Below are 16,915 nucleotides of genomic sequence, written 5' to 3'. Positions count from 1 at the left end.
GCAATCAAGGAGCAGCCGCAGAGCAAAGCAACATGAATTAGTGGTGGCGGGATTGACCTTCCATTCACAATGGATGTGGAACAGCACATATGCTCAGAAAAGACACGCCGACGGATGCCCTTGCCCACTGCCACCATCACACTCAAACTCTGGCACGTACTGTCTTGTGCTTGCAGCTCGCGCGCCTCCTGTGCTTGCTGCAATGCTTGCCGCTGCTTCAACACTTCCAGCTCCGCCCTGTTGAAGAAGCAATGGGCATTGTCCCAAACGCACAAGCCAGCGACATACAACGTCAGCGTGACACCCCCACCAACACAGGCAACACGAGCACAAAGCGTGCACTGCGAACACGAGGCCGGCTGGATGCCTACACACATACAACACACACACACACACACACACACTCTCTCTCTCTCTTGCTACACACACACACAATCCCCCCCACACACACATACACACAATCACACACCTCGCGTAGAAGGCTGCGTAGTTGTGTTGCTGGCGATAGGCATGGGTGAGCTGTGCCATTTTGGCACGCTCTTCTGCCGTCAAGTCTTCATCGTCGCTGTCATCACTGTCCGAGTCAATGGTAATGCTGCTGGCAGTGTTGGTGGTACTGCCACTGCTGGCCCGCGCTCCCGTGTGCATGCCGCGCTTTGCCGGATGCTCGTTGGATGAGGATGAGGCTGAGGCATTTCGCTTGCCGGAGCTTGTGCCAGCGCCGTGCTTGCCCTTGCTGCTGGCGGCGGCACTGCTTGCAGACAAGTCTCCGCTTGAGGTTGCGTCTGTCCTTGATGCGGTGGATCCCACGCCCGCTGCCTTTGTGTCAGGTGCACCTCTCCTGCCAGAAGTGGCACTGGTATGTTCGTCGTCGCTGTCATTCTCCTTAAACGTCATGTCAGTGCCAATGTTCCAAAGGTCGTCCATGGAGCACCCATGGTGTGTCAATGCGTTGCTGACAATCCTGAACTCCTCGTCCACTTCCTCGTCATCATCAAGGTCATCGTCATCCTCGTCATCCTCGTCATCGTCCTCAACCGTTTCAGCAACTGCATGCTGCTTCGCCTTGGTCTCCTTCTCAGCCTCCTTGGCCTCGCTCTGTTTCTTGTCAAAGGAGCTGGGCATGGCTATCGTGGACTGCTGTGGTGTTGCTGTTGGTGCAGGTGTTGTTGTTGCTGTTGCTGTTGTTGGTGTTGCAGTTCGCGCTTCCATCGTTGCTGGTTGTTGGTGCAAAAGAAAGATTTGATGCGACAATAATGATGAAACACGCCCAGCGGTTCTTCTGATGCGACAGTGGGTGCAAACACAATGCTGTGCAGTACACGCCCCTCCTTCCTTCTCCCCGTGCTCCCGTGTGCTCTTCGCCTTCTTCTTTGCAATCTCGCGGGGGTGTGCTGGGAGTAGGTTTCTTGTTGGAGGATGATGAACAGTATAATGTAATATAATGTTACATTATGGAGGAGTGTAAAGCTGCCACCAACACACAATAAGCGTACACACATGCAAAGACACACACACATGCAAAAACGCACGCACGCACACACGCACGCACACACATGCAAAGACACACACACACATATACATACACACACATATACATACACACACACATACGCACACACACAAGAGCTCACGGCACTGCTGTGGAGTTGGCTGCGGCAAACGATGACGCACCGCCCACGGCGAGGCCGAGGAGGTTGTCCAGGCTCTCGTCCATGTAGGTGACATATGGCATGGTGCTGTTTGCATATGTCTCTGCCAGGTACGCCGACGGCGGCAGCTGGCTGAGGGCCTCGCCCATGGCGTCAGCCTGCAGCACAGCCGCGTCCTCCCGCACCTTGGCCACCAGCACCTGCGCCTGCACCTGCGCCTCAAGCACAGCCAGCGCGACCTTGTACTCAAACGCCTCCACTTCCCGCTGCGTATCGGCCTGGATGCGCGTGACATTCTGCCGCGTCTGCTCATCAATCAGCGCAATCTGCTCATCGTAGCCAAGCCGCACGTTCTCCGTCTCCTGACGGTACACGGTGAGATTTGTCTCGCTCTCGTATCGGACCCGGTCCACCTGCCGGCGCGTCTCCTCTGTCTCGAGCGACGTCTGCAGCGCATACGACTCCTCAAGGACGTCTGTCTCCCGCTCGTACAGCGACACGTTGCGCCGGCTCTCCTCCTGCAGCTCCGTCAACAGCCTGCACGCAATGCGGCCGGGGGTGGGTGGGTGGTTCGTGTTGTGTGTGATTGAGGATGGGGCACGAGAAGCACCAGAGGGGAGGACGTCGCTGACTGAGCCAGACCGGCAGGCAGATAAGGTGCACTCAAAACACACACACACACACACACACACACACACACACACACACACACACACACACACACACACACAAAACCAAACAAGCATGGCGTGGCGTGACGTACTGGTTTGTGCGCTGCTCGATGCGGCGCCTGCGCTGCTCCTCCTCGGCCACCAGTACCGCCGTCTGCTGCTCGTATTCGGTGATGTAGCGCGTGCGCTCGGTCGACAGCCGCAGCTGCGTTGCTGCTGCCTCGGCGTTGATGCGATCGAGTGCCAGCTCCTCCTGGCGAAGGCGTGCGTCCTGCTTGGAGATCTCCACGTCAATCAGTCTCTGGTTCAACTGCGACGGCAGAATCACGTTGCGGATCTGGAAGCCGGTGATCTCAATGAACCTCTCCCGGCCCTCCTGCTCCATGCGCGCGCGCATTTCGGCCTCGACCTGCGTGCGGTTCTGGTAAAACGTCTCGGAAGGATAGCTGGCGGCGACATCACGCAAGATGCCGCGGGCCAGGCCACGCAAGGTGCTCTCAAAGCCCGTCTTGTGGATGCGGTAAATGTCCACCAGATACTCCTGCGGAATGTGGAACTGGAACGACAAATCAAGCAAAACTGATCGTTGCACAGCACAAACGAGAGGGTGCGAGGAGGGGAATGTGGGTGGAGTTGCAGAACAAGGTTGTCGTGGTGGTGACAAATGGAGGTGAGAAATCGTCGGTCACAAGTGGACAGGCCACGGTGGTGGTGGACACATGCAAAAGCAACAACGGTGTGCGACACATACGCAAGTGTACAGACACAAATACACACACGCATACACTGAATCGAACACACACTGAATCGAACACACACACACACACACACTGAATCATACACTGAATCACGCAAACAAACAGGCACATACAAACAAACGCACAAACGCACTGATTTGGCCGTCCTGGACGCGCACATTGATGGCATCGCCGTTGCCGCTGGTGTACTCGATGGTGCGATCGAAGCGCGGAAACTTGATGGCGCGACCAGCGGGCCCAGCAAAGTACCGGCCTGGCCCAACTGCTCGGTCTACGTTGCCAGAGTTGTCAATCAGCACGGCAACCTCGTCAAAGGCGACAGTCTGGCTGCTGGAGAAGAGGATGGGCAGGCCAATAACAACGAATGCGCCCAGGACGATGCCAACTCCCCACAGCACCTTGCGGCGTGATTCGTCTTCCCACCAGCTCTCGCTCATGGTTGCCTTGGGTTTGTTGTTTGTCTCGGCGAACTGATCTGGCTGCGGCTCTGGCGCTGCTGCTGTTGTTGTTGCTGTTGTTGTTGTTGCTGTTGCCGTGTTCCTGCTGCTGTTGTTGCTGGTTGTTGCTGTTGTTGATGATGATGATGCTGCACCGGCTGTTGTTTGAGCGCCGACAATGGACAGATACTCTGCGCTGTCGACGGTTGAGGTCTCGCCGAGCTCCGAACTGGCGAGGTAGAACTGCAGGGACGTTTCTTGGACGGCCCCTTGCTCGCCGATGGACGCAAAGGAGGCCGCTGTTGCTTGCGTTGAGTCCGATAAGGAGCAGGTGGCGGTGGTGGGCCGGGCGGTCTCAGATGTGGGCTGGGTGTGTGTTTGTGGGCGGCTGGCTTCGTGTGTCAATTCAATGTCGTGCTGTTCCCATTCCATGCTCACACCCGGACAGCAGGGGAAGTGATGATGAAAGACTGAAGCAGCAGCAATTCAAGACGGGGAAGTTGACTTGCGATGGCAGATCAACTGTGTGTGAAGATGGATCGATGGGTCGAGGGTGTGTGAAGGTGGATGGAGGGTGAAGAAAATGTCACAACCCAATGGCATCCACCTCGCAAATGTCGTGGTGTTTGTGTTGAAAGAGCAAGACACTTTGCGTTTTGCTCGTTGCATAACTCGACACACACGCACACACACGCACGCACACACATATACATACACATACACACACACATACGCACACACGCACACACGCACACACACACACACACACACACACACACACACACACACACACACACACACACACACACACACACACACACACACAGCACGCTCACAACAGCAACATACGCACTGACCACAATATCCAGGTCCGACCACCGTTTGTTGTGTTTGCCGTAGAAAAATGGTAGAAGACATATAATAATTATCTCACAACGCACCACGATCTCGCGTCATTCGATCAAGGAGCGCTCCACGCCCACCAAACAAGGTGCTTGCTTACTGCTGTTGGTTGAGAGGCGTCTCTTTCCTTCGGCTGTCTTTTGGTGTGTTACGCTGTGCTAATGTGAAGTGCTGATGACCTGGGTGATGGGCAAAGGGAGGACTGAAGAGCTGAAGTGCTGCTTACATGTCACAACTCACATGTCACAACTCATTTGATCCACACATTCACATTGGCCTTTGTTGCAACCGTGTCATTCATTTTCCCCTCGCACATCACGTTCAGATCTTGTCGAATAGCGTGTGCTCCTTTCCATCGCACACACACACACACACAGACACACAGACACACACACAACACACACACACAGTGCTTGTGAACCATGAAGCCAGCGACGATTGCGGCGCTGGTGACGCTCGGCGTGGCTGCGATTGTCCTGATCGCCGTCATCGTCAGCTCCATCACCCGCGTCAACGACGACGAGGCGTGCCAAATCTTCTACCAGGACGGCAACCGCATCATCACAAAGGAAACATCCGGCATTGTCTTTCTCGGGCCCGGCGCCCAGAAGTTCTGCCTGTCCAGAGCCACACAGCACCTCATCTTCGAGGAGGAGCAGACGGGCCTGCAGAGCACAATCGAGGCGCGCAGCGTGGAGGGGCTCACGCTGACGCTCGAACTGGACATTGAGTTCCGCTACATCCCGGAGCGCATTGCAGAGACGGTGTTGCGTGTTGGCTACGACCGGCCCGAGGACCGGCTTTTGCGAACAGCGCGCGCAGAGGTGCGCAACGTGGCGAGCCAGTTTGGCGTCACTGAGTTTCTCACGGGCAGCCGCGCAAGCATTGCGCTGGCCATCCAGCAGCGGCTGCAGACGGTGCTGCGCGAGCAAGACGGGGTGTTTGTCTCCATCATCCAAGTCAACCTCTTGCATATCCAGGTCTACACGCCCTTCGAGCAGAAGTTCCAGGAAGTCGAGGACAGGAGGCGTGAGTTACCTGCTGCTGTTGCTGTTGCTGTTACTGTTGCTGTTGCTGTTGCTGTTGCTGTTGCTGTTGCTTGCTGTTGTGCATGCGTGTGGTGTATAATGTGTGTTGTGATGTGTGATGTGTGTGTAGCGTGTGGTCATGTGTTGCGTGTATGGTGTGTGGTTTCGTGCGTGGGTGATGTATGCGCCCTGCTGCTGTTGTTGTTGCTGTTGTTCAGTGTGCCACATGCGTGTCGTGTATGCAACACTGTCCTCATCATGCCATTGCTATTCCTCTCCTCACCCATCGACACAACACACACACACATACACACAATACACATGCACATGATGGCAGTTGCACAGATTGTTGCGTCGGAGAATGTGACGCTGATTGAGATTGAGGAGAACCGAGAGCTTGAGACGGCGAGCATCGCTGCAGAGGCCAACCGGAACAAGCTGCTGCGCGAAGCCATGTCCCGAACCGTCACGGCCGAGCTCGAGCAGCAGCGCCTGATGACAGAGGCTCGCACGGCTGCACAGCAGGCGCAGATACAGGCGGAGTCCGACCGCATTGGCCGCCTCATCCGCGCACGCACGCAGCTCGACGAGACCATTGCCCGCCGCGAGTTTCTAGTGCAGCAGGTGCACCGCGAGGCATCTGCAAACCAGACGCTGTCGGAGACAGAGCGCCAGAACGTGGTTGTGCGGGCGGAGGGCGAGGTGCGGCGTGCCCTCGCCAACCGCACGCGCGACGTGCAGCTGGCACTGACCAACCAGACGCGCGCAGTGGAGGCGCTTGTCTCGTCCGCCATCAACAGCACCTTGCAGGTGTTCCGCACGCAGCTGCAGTCCAACTTCACCGCAGCGGCCACGGAGCTGCGCGGTCGCGGGCGGGCGGCAGATATCCGCGCAGACACGCGCGCGCACGCTGCGGAGTACATTGCACTCCAGCGCTCGCTCAACCTGACCGACCGGGAGCTGGCAAGCGTGCTGCTCTATCGTGGCCTGCAGCGCCGAACAGACTCGGGCAACCTCTCTGTTCTATTCAACTACGCAAAGCAGCCGTTCAACTTCCTGGAGCTTGGTGACCGGCCCGTGCCCGTCTCAACGGCAACCACGGCTTCAACCACACCAGCACAACAACAGCAGCAGCCACAGCAGCAGCCAGCAGGCAACTAGCTCGAGACGCCTGTTGTTGCTGAATGGGCATGTTGGAGCGAGGGAGAATGAGCGCGCGCGTGTGTGAAAGAGGAAGAATGAGAGAGAGTGTGTGTGTTGTGTTGCGGAGGGGAAGAGAAGGTGGGAGTCTGTGACATGAACGTGAGTGACCGTGAGTGATTATTGTAGTGTGGTGCGGTATGATGTGAAGTGCTTGGTTCCTGTTCTTGTGGACAGCATCGTCACGTGCGAGCTGTTTGCTGTCGTTTCTCGTGTGTCTGTCCCTCTTGCTGAATGCTTGTGTAGTGTATGGTTTGCTGGCCTGTGCGCGCGATGGGCAGTGCCTCAAGCGGTTTGTGTTGCAGTGATTGCTTAACACGAGGAGGCAAAGAAAGGAAGAGGGAGTAAGGAAGGAATGCAGTAATGAAACAATGAAGCAACGCAGCAACGCACAGAACACTACAGCACAGTGCTACAGCGGAACACACACATGCACATGCACACACAACGGTCAATCAACCAAGCATACACGAAGAGTGAAGCAAGCAAGGAGGAAAAGGGGAGGACCGAAGGAAGGCAATACACAAAGTCACCACCGCATTGTACTTGTGGTTCAGCGAGCAGGTGGTGCTCGGGTATATAAGCGACCAAAAGAGAGACAGAGAAAGAAAACACACACACACACACACAAGCATAACCACTGTCTTGTGGCGTGAAATGGCACACATCAAGCCCTGACACAAAACACACACACAAACACATACGCACGTGCACGCACACACGGGCTACGAGCACGATATACGTGAGCAAAGGGACAGACACATCTGACTCAGGACTGCTGGGCGGTGTCGATGTGGAGGGACTGGGTCTGCTTGGCAAGTTGGTCCTTGAGCCACTTCTTGCCGTAGTTGTGGCGAATCAGATCAGACAGGCCCTCGCTCTTCCTGCAGTTTGGAGACGTTTGGGGCGGGGGGGGGGGGCAAAAGGGTGAATGGAGTCGTGAGGTATGGTGTTTGAATGTAAAAGAGGCGCATGGCACGGTTGTTGTTGTTTAAGTTGTTGTTGTTGTTTAAGTTGTTGTTGTTGTTGTTGTTGTTGTTGTTGTTGTTGTTGTTTAAGTTGTTGTTGTTGTTGTTGTTGTTGTTGTTGTTGTTGTTGTTGTTGTTGTTGTTGTTGTTGTTCTTCTTCTTCATCATCATCATCATCATCATCATCATCATCATCATCATCATCATCATCATCATCATCATCTTCTTGCGTGAGGTCAAGGCAGGGTGCGGACGTACTGTGAGGGCTTCCCAAACGCGACGTCCTTGGGCACCTCCGCCTGGTGGCGGCGCGGGTGTGACGGCGTGTTCGGGTTCCAGTTCGACAGTGCTGCAGTTATGGTGATGGTAATGGTGATGGTGGTGGTGGTGGTGGTGCGTGGTGCGTGGTGAGAAGAAGGAATGCAATTACTGAGGTGCAAAAAGATGCAAGACACACTCCACCAAGCAGGTGAGCACGAGCGACCATGAGCACTTGTTGTCATCGCACCATCCTTTGCGCCGGGCACGTCGCGGGGATTTGTCTTTCCGTGGACAACGGTATCCGCACGTGATGACACCGGCGGTCGCGCACGGCCGAGCTCGGCCTGCAGCGTGGCAGCGTGGCAGCGGGGGATGGTATGGAGGGTGGGGTGGTAAGGGAGCGCGGGGTGAGGGATAGATGAGGTGGGTTGAAGAGCTGGTGGTGGGAGGAGGTTGGCAGTTTCGGCAACATAGGTTGAACAACGAATGAAAAGAAACACACACACACACACACACACACACGCGCGCGCGCGCGCAGGTGCACACAGGCACAAATACAACAGTGGAAGCGATTGATGCATGGCGTGAGAGGTCGTACGCGATAGAGCTTTGACGACTGGTTGAAGCGCGCGTTGGCGTCGTGCGTGTCCGGCCGGTTCCAGTTGCTCATCGCTGTCCACACACACACACACACACACACACACACACACACACACACACACACACACATATATATATGCAGGACGGGCATGTCAACTATACACCTTTGAATGTGCACATGTGTGCACTCGACCATGGCCACACGAGTTATTCGGGCACGTGTTCTCGGCGTGTGTGTGTGTGTGTGTTCTCGGTGTGTGTGTGCATGCACTTTGTAAATGTGTGTGGTGACTCACCACCAACGACGCCGCCCTCGATCTTCGGGTCTGTGCTCTTCTTCCCGTGCACGCGCTCCTTGATGCCGGCGTCCAGCGTGTGTTTCGCAGCGCCAACGTCCGCCTGATGCAATACGCCGACGCACACGCGAGTGGTTTTGTGTATGTGTGGGGGTTGGTTGGTTGGTTGGTTGGATGAGGCCACGAGAACGCGGAACAAAAGCAGGCGACGGCGAGCTGACTAGACGGGAAACGCCTTCATGCCACACACACACACACACACACACACACACACACACACACACACAGACACACAGACACACATACACACACGCGCGCGCGCCCACGGGGAAAACAGTTGCTGTGCTGCTGCACCTTGATGAGGAGCGGGTTTGTTGTCTGGCGGCGGGGAGAGTCTGTGGCCACCCACGACGACAGCACCTGCCCTGCACCCCCATCCTGGTGACAGAAGCATTCGCATACACACGCATGAGTGCGCTTTAAGTGCATGTGCCATTCAAACACATGACGAGGCTGCAAATTACATCAATCCACACCGCAGGCAGCCACGACACGAAGCAGCATCACCACCACAACCACGACAGTGTGTGCACAGCCCACCTCGTGCTTGTGCTTGAGACCGTGCACTTTATCAGCGGTGCTGGCAGACAGGGGCGGCTTGGCCCGGCCGACTTCAGGCTGTTGCACGTGCACAAGTGTGTGTGTGTGTTGTGAGTTTGTTTGTTTTGCATTTGAAAGCCGGAAGAGGCCGCACTGCTTCGATTGCGGCAGCCCCCCCCCCCACACACACACACACACAGAGTCAAATGTGCAGCACCTCGCGCCTGCGTTGCGACTTCTTGTCGGACTCCCACCACTTTGAAATGGCTGCAAGAAGGCAAGTTGACAAAGCATAGTCATGAGCCCTAGTTACATCACTCAAACCAAAGCTCACACAACGCACTTCCCCAGCACCACAACCCCCCCCCCCTCCAAACTCCCATTCACAAATGCACATGCACACTGCATCGCCCCACCAACCAACAACATACTTTCGGAGACGCCGGCGTCCTTGACGGTCTTGCTGCCGTGCACCATATCCTCCACACCCTCAGACAGCGGCTTGCGCGCCTTACCAACGTCCGACTGCACACGCACATGGGAGGTGAGGGAGACAGACAAGAGCGTGAGACTTGCTACTGGTGTATGGCCCAATAAAACTCACACATATGACTACATTCAAGCACATGCTATCACAAATACACACGCGATCACAAATACCCCCCCCCCCCCAATTCACACACACACACACACACACACACACACACACACACACACACACACACACACACACATACAATGACCTCACCTTGAAGAGGAGCGGGTTGCGCTCCTTGGCGCGTCGTGCTGCCTCGCTCTCCAGAGGAGTGCTCAGGCGCTCGTGAAAGATGGCTGCTGTGCCACCGTCCTCCTGCAATATCCACAAGCGCAGCCCAAGGATGTACGTATGATGACAAACCGGCCCAGAAATGAGTGAGCAAATGTGCGTGCTCGCTTGTTGAGCAGGGTCACGTTGCGGCACGGCACGCATTGCATGGCAAGGTCCCCTTCACTCGTAATTACGTCGATAGCGTGCCAAAAGCGTTCAACCACTGCACCCTCACTGCTCTCTGATGCTGAGATTCACACGTTGCCCATGTTGTGCACACCACTTCCACAACGCAATCGAACCTTCTTTGACTTGACGCCGTACACTTCGTTGGGGTTGCGCGTAGTCATCTTGGGCTTGCCCAGGGGCGCCTGCTCCATCCAGCACATCAGGGAGAAAGCAATAGCAAAGACCAAAGCCATCACACACACACACACACATACACCAACCAGGGGATGTGAGATCACGTTCTGAGATCACTGATTGTGCAACAGACACACGCGCGCGTCTCTCGGATCTGGGTCTTGTGATTGAGGTTGTGCTCTCGCGTGTGTGTTTGTGCATGTGAGACAGGGTGAGCGTGTGTGTGTGCGTGTGTGTGCGTGTGTGCGTGTGTGCGTGTATGTGAGCGTGTGCATGATTGCGTGTGTTGACAGCACCTTGACAAGCAGTGGGTTGGTGAGCATGGTTTCGCGAACGACGCCGATGCGCACTGCATCCTCGTCGAAATCGTCCAGATTGTCTTCCCCACGTCCACTTCTCGACATGATGCAGGTTGTGTTGATGTGTTAATGCTCTCGATCCAGCAACAGGGAGGGAGGGTAGCTCAAACCAAAACGCTTCACAGAGATCACACACGAGCCGTCGTCGTCTTCCTTATGCTCAGGTCAGATCAGGTCAATCAGAGCAGTGTCGGCTTTGGTTTGCGCGCTGCAGCTGCTGTGGTTGGCAGGAAGGGAAAGGAAAGTGGGGGGTGTTGTGTGGCGTGGTGGTGTTGTTGTGCGCTCAGCTTGGCAACGCAAATTCGCGATATTTTCCTATATTTCTCAACAACAGGCGTGGCGTGCTGTGCCACAGAACAACAACAAGAACAACACCCACCACACCAACACCACGCGACATGGGTGCCAACGCCAGCAGGGCACGGGGCGAACCAAGGAGGGGGGATGATGCTGCTGCGATGGCATATGGGGTTGGCATGAACAACGAGGCAATGCACGGTGCACGGCACCGAAGCCATACAATGGCAGGGGACGGCAGTGCGGCGCATCAGGCCAGCAGCGTCCACAACAACAACAACAACAACAGCAGCAGCAGCAGCAGCAAACACTTACAGGCACACGTACAGCAATCACAACCACACCAACCACACCAACCACACCAACAACAACAAGAGCAGGCGCCGCTGCAGCGCAGGCGCTCGTTGTCGGTTGTGTTTGCTAGGTGGAAGCGCACGGCGTCGGAGGATGCACCAGCGGGCACAAGCACGCATAAGTCACGGACAGGCGGGAAAAATCGGGGGTGGAGGCGAAGCAAGCACAGGAACAGCAAGAAAGATGCTGTCGCTGCCGGCACCAGCCCATCCGTAAGCAACCACGGCCGCCACCGATTTGAAGGAGGCGATGATGACGCTGCCGCAGAAGCACATGTCCCACACGACAGCCCGCCAGTGTGGGGCTTCGGTGACCCACACACTGGTGAGATGCGGCCACGCTGTCAAACCACAAGTCTTGGTGCTCCATTGGATCGAAGGAACGAGGCGATGGACGGCGATGGCGGTGGCGTGCGTCTTCGCACCAACTCAACAGCCATCGCAGACGCGCGATTACGAGCACACTCGTTCTCCATCAAGACCCTTGCACACGCCTTAACCACGAACGACATGGGATTCGCCGAACCTCCCAAGCACCACAAGCAGCGGTTCGTTCATGTGCGTGCGTGCGTGTGTGCGTGTGTGTGCGTGCGTGTGCGTATGTGTATGAGATGGCTTTTGGTGAAAAAGGTGGCCGTGTTCACCTCAATGCTCTTGCATGTGCACACTTTTGCTCACACAAACAAACAAACAAACAAACAAACAAACAAACAAACAAACAAACACACACACAAACAACAACAAACACGCACGCACATGCCCATGCGTATGTGAGCAGACAGAAGAAGAAGAAAGATGAGATTGAGTGGCAAACGAGCGATGCATATGTGTCACAGGAAGACGCGTCCGTATTTCCACAGCGGCCGTCCAGCTTCTATCTGTTTGAGCAAGCCTCAGATGGACACAACAGCTCATCGCCATCCCCGCTCCCGCACGTGCGCGAAGACGAAGATGGGGGTCATGGCAGCTGCAATCACCATGATGCCAGGCACAACAGCAGCAGCAGCAGCAGCAGCAGCAGCAGCAGCAGCAGCCACAACATCAGCACTCGCAACAACAGGAGAGCCAGCACTGGCAGCGGTCGCACTGGCGCAAACCGTCATGCACACGCGTCGGCAACACACGATCCCCATCACCACCATCGCCATCCACTTGCGCGCAGCGTCAGCGGGAGCAGCTGCGGTGGTGGTGGTGGTGATGGTGCCGACGCCTTTGATGGCGTGGCTGTTGCCCGTGCACAGCAGCACGCCGCAACCGACAACAATCGCGAGCACCAGCGCCGCCACCACAGAGTCGACGACGAGGAGCGGCAGGAGCAACAGCAGCAACAGTGCGGGCCAGGGCGGCGTCGACACGGCAGCAGCGACAGTGATGGTATCGGTGCTGTGGGCGCGCGTGGTGGTGTTGTGCTGAGCGGACACGACGCATGGCTGCAGCAGATTGACTCGCTCATCGCCCAGCAGACGCACCAGGCCACCACTGCTGGTGGTGGTGATAATGGTGACGGTGATGGTGATGGTGATGATGGTGATGATGGTGATGGTGATGATGGTGAGCGCTCAGAGAATGATACACTGAAGCAGAGCAAGGAAGACACAGGACAAAAGTCACCAGGTATGTGTAGGTGTGTGTGTGCACTTTGTACGTCTGTGTGTGTGTGTGCACTTTGTATGTGTGAACGTGCAGATGAATGTGTGTACTTGTGTGCCATTTCCGCTCACGAAGCCCTCTCCTCTTGTTTGAATATGCTGCTGCAACCCTTTGTCTTCTTCCAACTCCTCCTCCTTCCCCACCATATCCGTGCCTGCAGGCACGAGCGACATCGACGCGTACTTTGACACGCTGCTGCAGACACCAGCACTGCGAGGAGCGGGCAATGGGGACAACGACGACACACACGCGCAGCGCGGCTTGACAGAGGCCCTGTTTGAGCTGGACATTGCCTCAAACCTGTGCTCTGATGTCTGACCCCCCATGTTTTGTGTGTGTGTGTGTGTGTGTGCGTGCGTGCGTGCGTGCGTGCTTGTGTGTGCGTGCGTGCGTGCGTGCTTGTGTGTGTGTGTCTGTGTGTGCTTGTGTGTGTCTGTGTGTGATCTTTGTGATGCACCTGCTGCATCGTATCTATGTGTGTTGAAGACTCATATTGCTAGGTTTGTTGTGGTGTGTGATTGTGAGCGTGTCATAGTGTGAGATTGCTTTCAACACATCAGCATCGGCATGGTGTAATGGCGACACACTTGCGAGACGACAATGCAACGAACCAAACAGCAAGGAGCAGCACGCACACAATTGTAACAGTGATCTTGACGTCAGTGGTACACACACACACACACAACAACAACAGCTTTGAGAACCAAACAAGCGCATGCACGCAACAACAACGTACAGACTTTAGCCACACGGCACAACAAAAGGAGCCGGTGTCAGATGAGCTCGACGTAGTTGGCGGGGAAGAGGCCAAACTGGCCGTTGCACGCGCCCTGCCACCAGCCCTCGTCAATCTGCTCAATGTCCGTGATGATGTCGCCCGGGTCAAACGTCAGCTCGCCTTCCTCGTCTGCCTGGTAGTCGTAAAGGGCGCGGGCGCGAAGGCCACCACCGCCCTCTGCCGCCTGCTGCTGCTCTTGCTCCGGCTCAACGGCCTGCTCCTGACAATGGTCACCATGGTGGTGGTCATGGTGGTGATGAAAAGGATGGTGAGTGAGCACATGGAAGAACAGCACAATTGGTGAACGAGACAGGCGAGGCATGCACATGCACACATGCATGGGCCAACCCACCACAACAGGTTCAGGCACCGGCTCAGGCACCGGCTCAGGCTCAGGGACAGGCTGTGGCTCAGGCTGTGGCTCTGGTTCGGCTGCCTTCTCCTGTCAAGCCGTGTCATGGCAGGAGACGGCGAGGTGATGTGATGTGCGGTGAGATGTCAAACACGCTCGGGAGTGCGCTGTGCGTGCTGCTGCTCTCTTGATGAGGTGTGTTTTTTGTGTGGGTACGCTCCATGCATGCAGGCACGCATACACACACCAGGGAGCATACAGACAAGGCGTGCCCAAGTACAAGTTAAGCAGCCCGTGCCCGCACGGGTGCTCACCTGTGCAATGCGGGCCTCTCTCTCGGCCTCCTCCTGCCGGCGCTGTTCATCGCGAGCGCGTTGCTCTTCCTCCTCGCGCTGCTGCTGCTCCTGCCGCCGCGCGGCGTCCTCTTGTTCCTGCTTCTGCCAGAACGCAGACCTGTCCTCCGACGAGGCAAGCCCTTGCTTCTGGAACTCGTTCTGGTACGACGTGCCCACGGGGCCTGGACCCACCACACGATGATGACGATGGCGAGTGGTGAGTTGTGGTGGTGAGTGTTGTGGTGGTGAGTGGTGTGAGATGAACATTTGCTGAATGTGGATGAGCACGCATGGAAAGGCCGATTGAAAAGCAAAGCAAGCAAGCAAGGAATGAACGAAGGAATGGAGGAACGAAGCAAGCAAGGCGGCAAGGAAGAAAGCAAACAAGCAAGGCGGCAATGGAATGGATGCATGATGTTGTCACGTTGCACAGGTGGTGGCGTGTGGTGTAAGGGGGCGGCGTGAATGCCTGACGAGCCAACCAAGGGCGCACCTGATGGCTCTGCAGCAAACTCCTTGCGACGCGTTTCCTTGTGCACGCTGTACGCGGCACCGGACGACTTTGCCACCAGCTTCAGGATGGCGTCCTTGTCCAGGTCCGTCTCGTTGCGGGCGTTGATGGTTACGTGCGCCTGTGTGTGTGTGTGTGCGTGCGTGCGTGCGTGTGTGTGTGTGTGTGTGTGTGTGTGTGTGTGTGTGTGTGTGTGTGTGTGTGTGTGTGTGTGTGTGAAGCGACGGTGAGTGGGTGATCGTGAGTGAGTGGTTGTACGCATGCTTGCTTGCACACGGCGGTGTGAAAGGACGACAAAACGATGACAATTGCGACACAAAACGCGCCTGGTTGCACATGCACTTACGTGGAAGAACCGCTCGACGTCACGAACGTGCTGTGCGCATGCGCCCTTGCGAAGCTCCGGCGCACCCTCCCCAAACTGGCGTATTGGTTGTGCATGTGCGGGGAAGCGCTAGAAAATGAGGGTGCTTGACGAGGCTTCGAGCCATGCAAGACACACTACGCACAGTAATACTCACACGCACAGACACACACACAGACACACACAGACACACAGGTACAAGTACACACACACATAGGCACACACACACACACACACACATAGGCACACACACACACACACACGCACACGCAGCAATCTACGCACCCAGTTGATGAGGACATATTTGTCAATGCCTTGGTTTGGATCCTTGACTTTGGCAAAGCCGTATTGGATCTTGGAGCCCTCAAACTCCTCCAAGAAATCATCAAGGTCGTCTGTCCGGGCACAAAGGCAATGAGGGAGCGCGTGGGCAAAACGAAATGAAAACGCAAAGCACAAACACAAACAAGCGCACGCGCGCGCACAAACACACGACCACAAGCAAACTTACACAAGCAAAAGCACAAAAGCACAACCACACAACAAGCAGGCGCGACGGAAAGACGCACCTCCTGTCTCAACGACCTTGAGCGTGTCTGACTTCTTTTCGTATCCAAACAGCACCCTACAACCGAACAACACAAACAAACACACACACACAAAAAAAAAAACACCCCCCCCCCACCATGCAGCCGCCGTGTGAGTATCAAGCGAACCTCCCCCCCCCCCTTTTATACACACATACACACATACACACGCTTGTGCGCACACACACGTGCGCGTACAAGCACAACCAACACGTTCTTCACAAACACAAACAATGCACAACGCACAACTCAACACAAATGCACAACACAACACAGCACAAACCCCGCCCTCCCCCATTTTCAAAACAAGCAACTTCGCGCTGCTATTCGATCCACCAAAGCATGTAGAGTGAACCAAAGGCACGTGTCGTGCACCAACCAAGTTGTGTCGCCTCCCTCAGCAAACACAGAGTCGCGCGCAGCGACGAGGTCTGCACTGTTGGTTGACAGGTCCACGGGCGCCATGTTCGGTTGGTTGGTTGGTTGCCCTCGTCCTCCTCCTGCGGTTTGTTCAGTTGTATCGGGCACGGTCACGACACGATGAGTTGTACGATGACAGGGCAGACTGCGATTTATTAAAGATTTCACCTACTTTTCTTGTCACCGCTTTCCCCTTCCGTGTGTCATCCGACCGACCAAAGGGTGCGTGTGGTGTGTTGGTGTGCACCAGCGTGTCTGGGTGTGTGCTCGACACACGTCTTCAGATCACCACCCCATCACCAGTGGACGTGAGTGCTGCGTTTGATGTTTGAGTTCCCTCTGCTTCCAATCGATTACACCAACT

General features: G+C 55.9%; 6 protein-coding genes across 6 annotated transcripts in view; 2 read left to right on the top strand and 4 right to left on the bottom strand.

Moving 5' to 3' along the window:
* Window positions 1-1,247, bottom strand: part of PTSG_03562 (uncharacterized protein) — a 3,639-nt gene extending 2,392 nt beyond the window's left edge. Inside the window, exons 1-2 of the mRNA XM_004995236.1 lie at window positions 470-1,247; window positions 161-237 (exon numbers count right to left, since the gene is read on the bottom strand). Coding sequence (XP_004995293.1) covers window positions 161-237; window positions 470-1,212 — 820 coding nt within the window. The 5' untranslated portion in view covers window positions 1,213-1,247. The remainder of the gene's footprint in view (window positions 1-160; window positions 238-469) is intronic.
* A 145-nt stretch (window positions 1,248-1,392) lies between these two features.
* On the bottom strand, window positions 1,393-4,412 carry PTSG_03561 (uncharacterized protein). Its single transcript, XM_004995235.1, has 4 exons — window positions 4,376-4,412; window positions 3,215-4,040; window positions 2,416-2,902; window positions 1,393-2,189 (listed from the first exon to the last, which is right to left on the bottom strand). Exons 2-4 carry the CDS (start codon window positions 3,948-3,950, stop codon window positions 1,631-1,633), a joined length of 1,782 nt encoding a protein of 593 aa, XP_004995292.1. The 5' UTR covers window positions 3,951-4,040; window positions 4,376-4,412; the 3' UTR covers window positions 1,393-1,630.
* Window positions 4,413-4,555: 143 nt separating this feature from the next.
* On the top strand, window positions 4,556-7,039 carry PTSG_03560 (uncharacterized protein). The gene is made up of 2 exons (XM_004995234.1): window positions 4,556-5,450; window positions 5,787-7,039. The coding sequence occupies exons 1-2, from the start codon at window positions 4,844-4,846 to the stop codon at window positions 6,608-6,610; spliced, it is 1,431 nt and encodes a 476-aa protein (XP_004995291.1). The 5' UTR covers window positions 4,556-4,843; the 3' UTR covers window positions 6,611-7,039.
* On the bottom strand, window positions 6,880-11,192 carry PTSG_03559 (uncharacterized protein). Its single transcript, XM_004995233.1, has 12 exons — window positions 10,842-11,192; window positions 10,485-10,553; window positions 10,123-10,224; window positions 9,806-9,899; window positions 9,592-9,641; window positions 9,375-9,452; window positions 9,129-9,212; window positions 8,775-8,877; window positions 8,477-8,550; window positions 8,126-8,222; window positions 7,876-7,966; window positions 6,880-7,533 (listed from the first exon to the last, which is right to left on the bottom strand). Exons 1-12 carry the CDS (start codon window positions 10,947-10,949, stop codon window positions 7,419-7,421), a joined length of 1,065 nt encoding a protein of 354 aa, XP_004995290.1. The 5' UTR covers window positions 10,950-11,192; the 3' UTR covers window positions 6,880-7,418.
* A 33-nt stretch (window positions 11,193-11,225) lies between these two features.
* Window positions 11,226-13,594, top strand: PTSG_03558 (uncharacterized protein). The gene is made up of 3 exons (XM_004995232.1): window positions 11,226-12,102; window positions 12,333-13,168; window positions 13,365-13,594. Exons 1-3 carry the CDS (start codon window positions 11,303-11,305, stop codon window positions 13,520-13,522), a joined length of 1,794 nt encoding a protein of 597 aa, XP_004995289.1. The 5' UTR covers window positions 11,226-11,302; the 3' UTR covers window positions 13,523-13,594.
* Window positions 13,595-13,760: 166 nt separating this feature from the next.
* Window positions 13,761-16,697, bottom strand: PTSG_03557 (endophilin). The gene is made up of 8 exons (XM_004995231.1): window positions 16,511-16,697; window positions 16,114-16,169; window positions 15,830-15,939; window positions 15,527-15,601; window positions 15,163-15,301; window positions 14,649-14,851; window positions 14,335-14,424; window positions 13,761-14,202 (listed from the first exon to the last, which is right to left on the bottom strand). Exons 1-8 carry the CDS (start codon window positions 16,594-16,596, stop codon window positions 13,978-13,980), a joined length of 984 nt encoding a protein of 327 aa, XP_004995288.1. The 5' UTR covers window positions 16,597-16,697; the 3' UTR covers window positions 13,761-13,977.
* Between the last annotated feature and the right edge of the window lie 218 nt (window positions 16,698-16,915).

The sequence above is a fragment of the Salpingoeca rosetta genome (assembly GCF_000188695.1).
Source record: "Salpingoeca rosetta unplaced genomic scaffold supercont1.8, whole genome shotgun sequence".
NCBI classification, from domain to species: domain Eukaryota; class Choanoflagellata; order Craspedida; family Salpingoecidae; genus Salpingoeca; species Salpingoeca rosetta.
The sequence above is the reverse complement of the archived record's forward strand: the minus strand, read 5'-3'. Positions and strand labels throughout refer to the sequence as shown.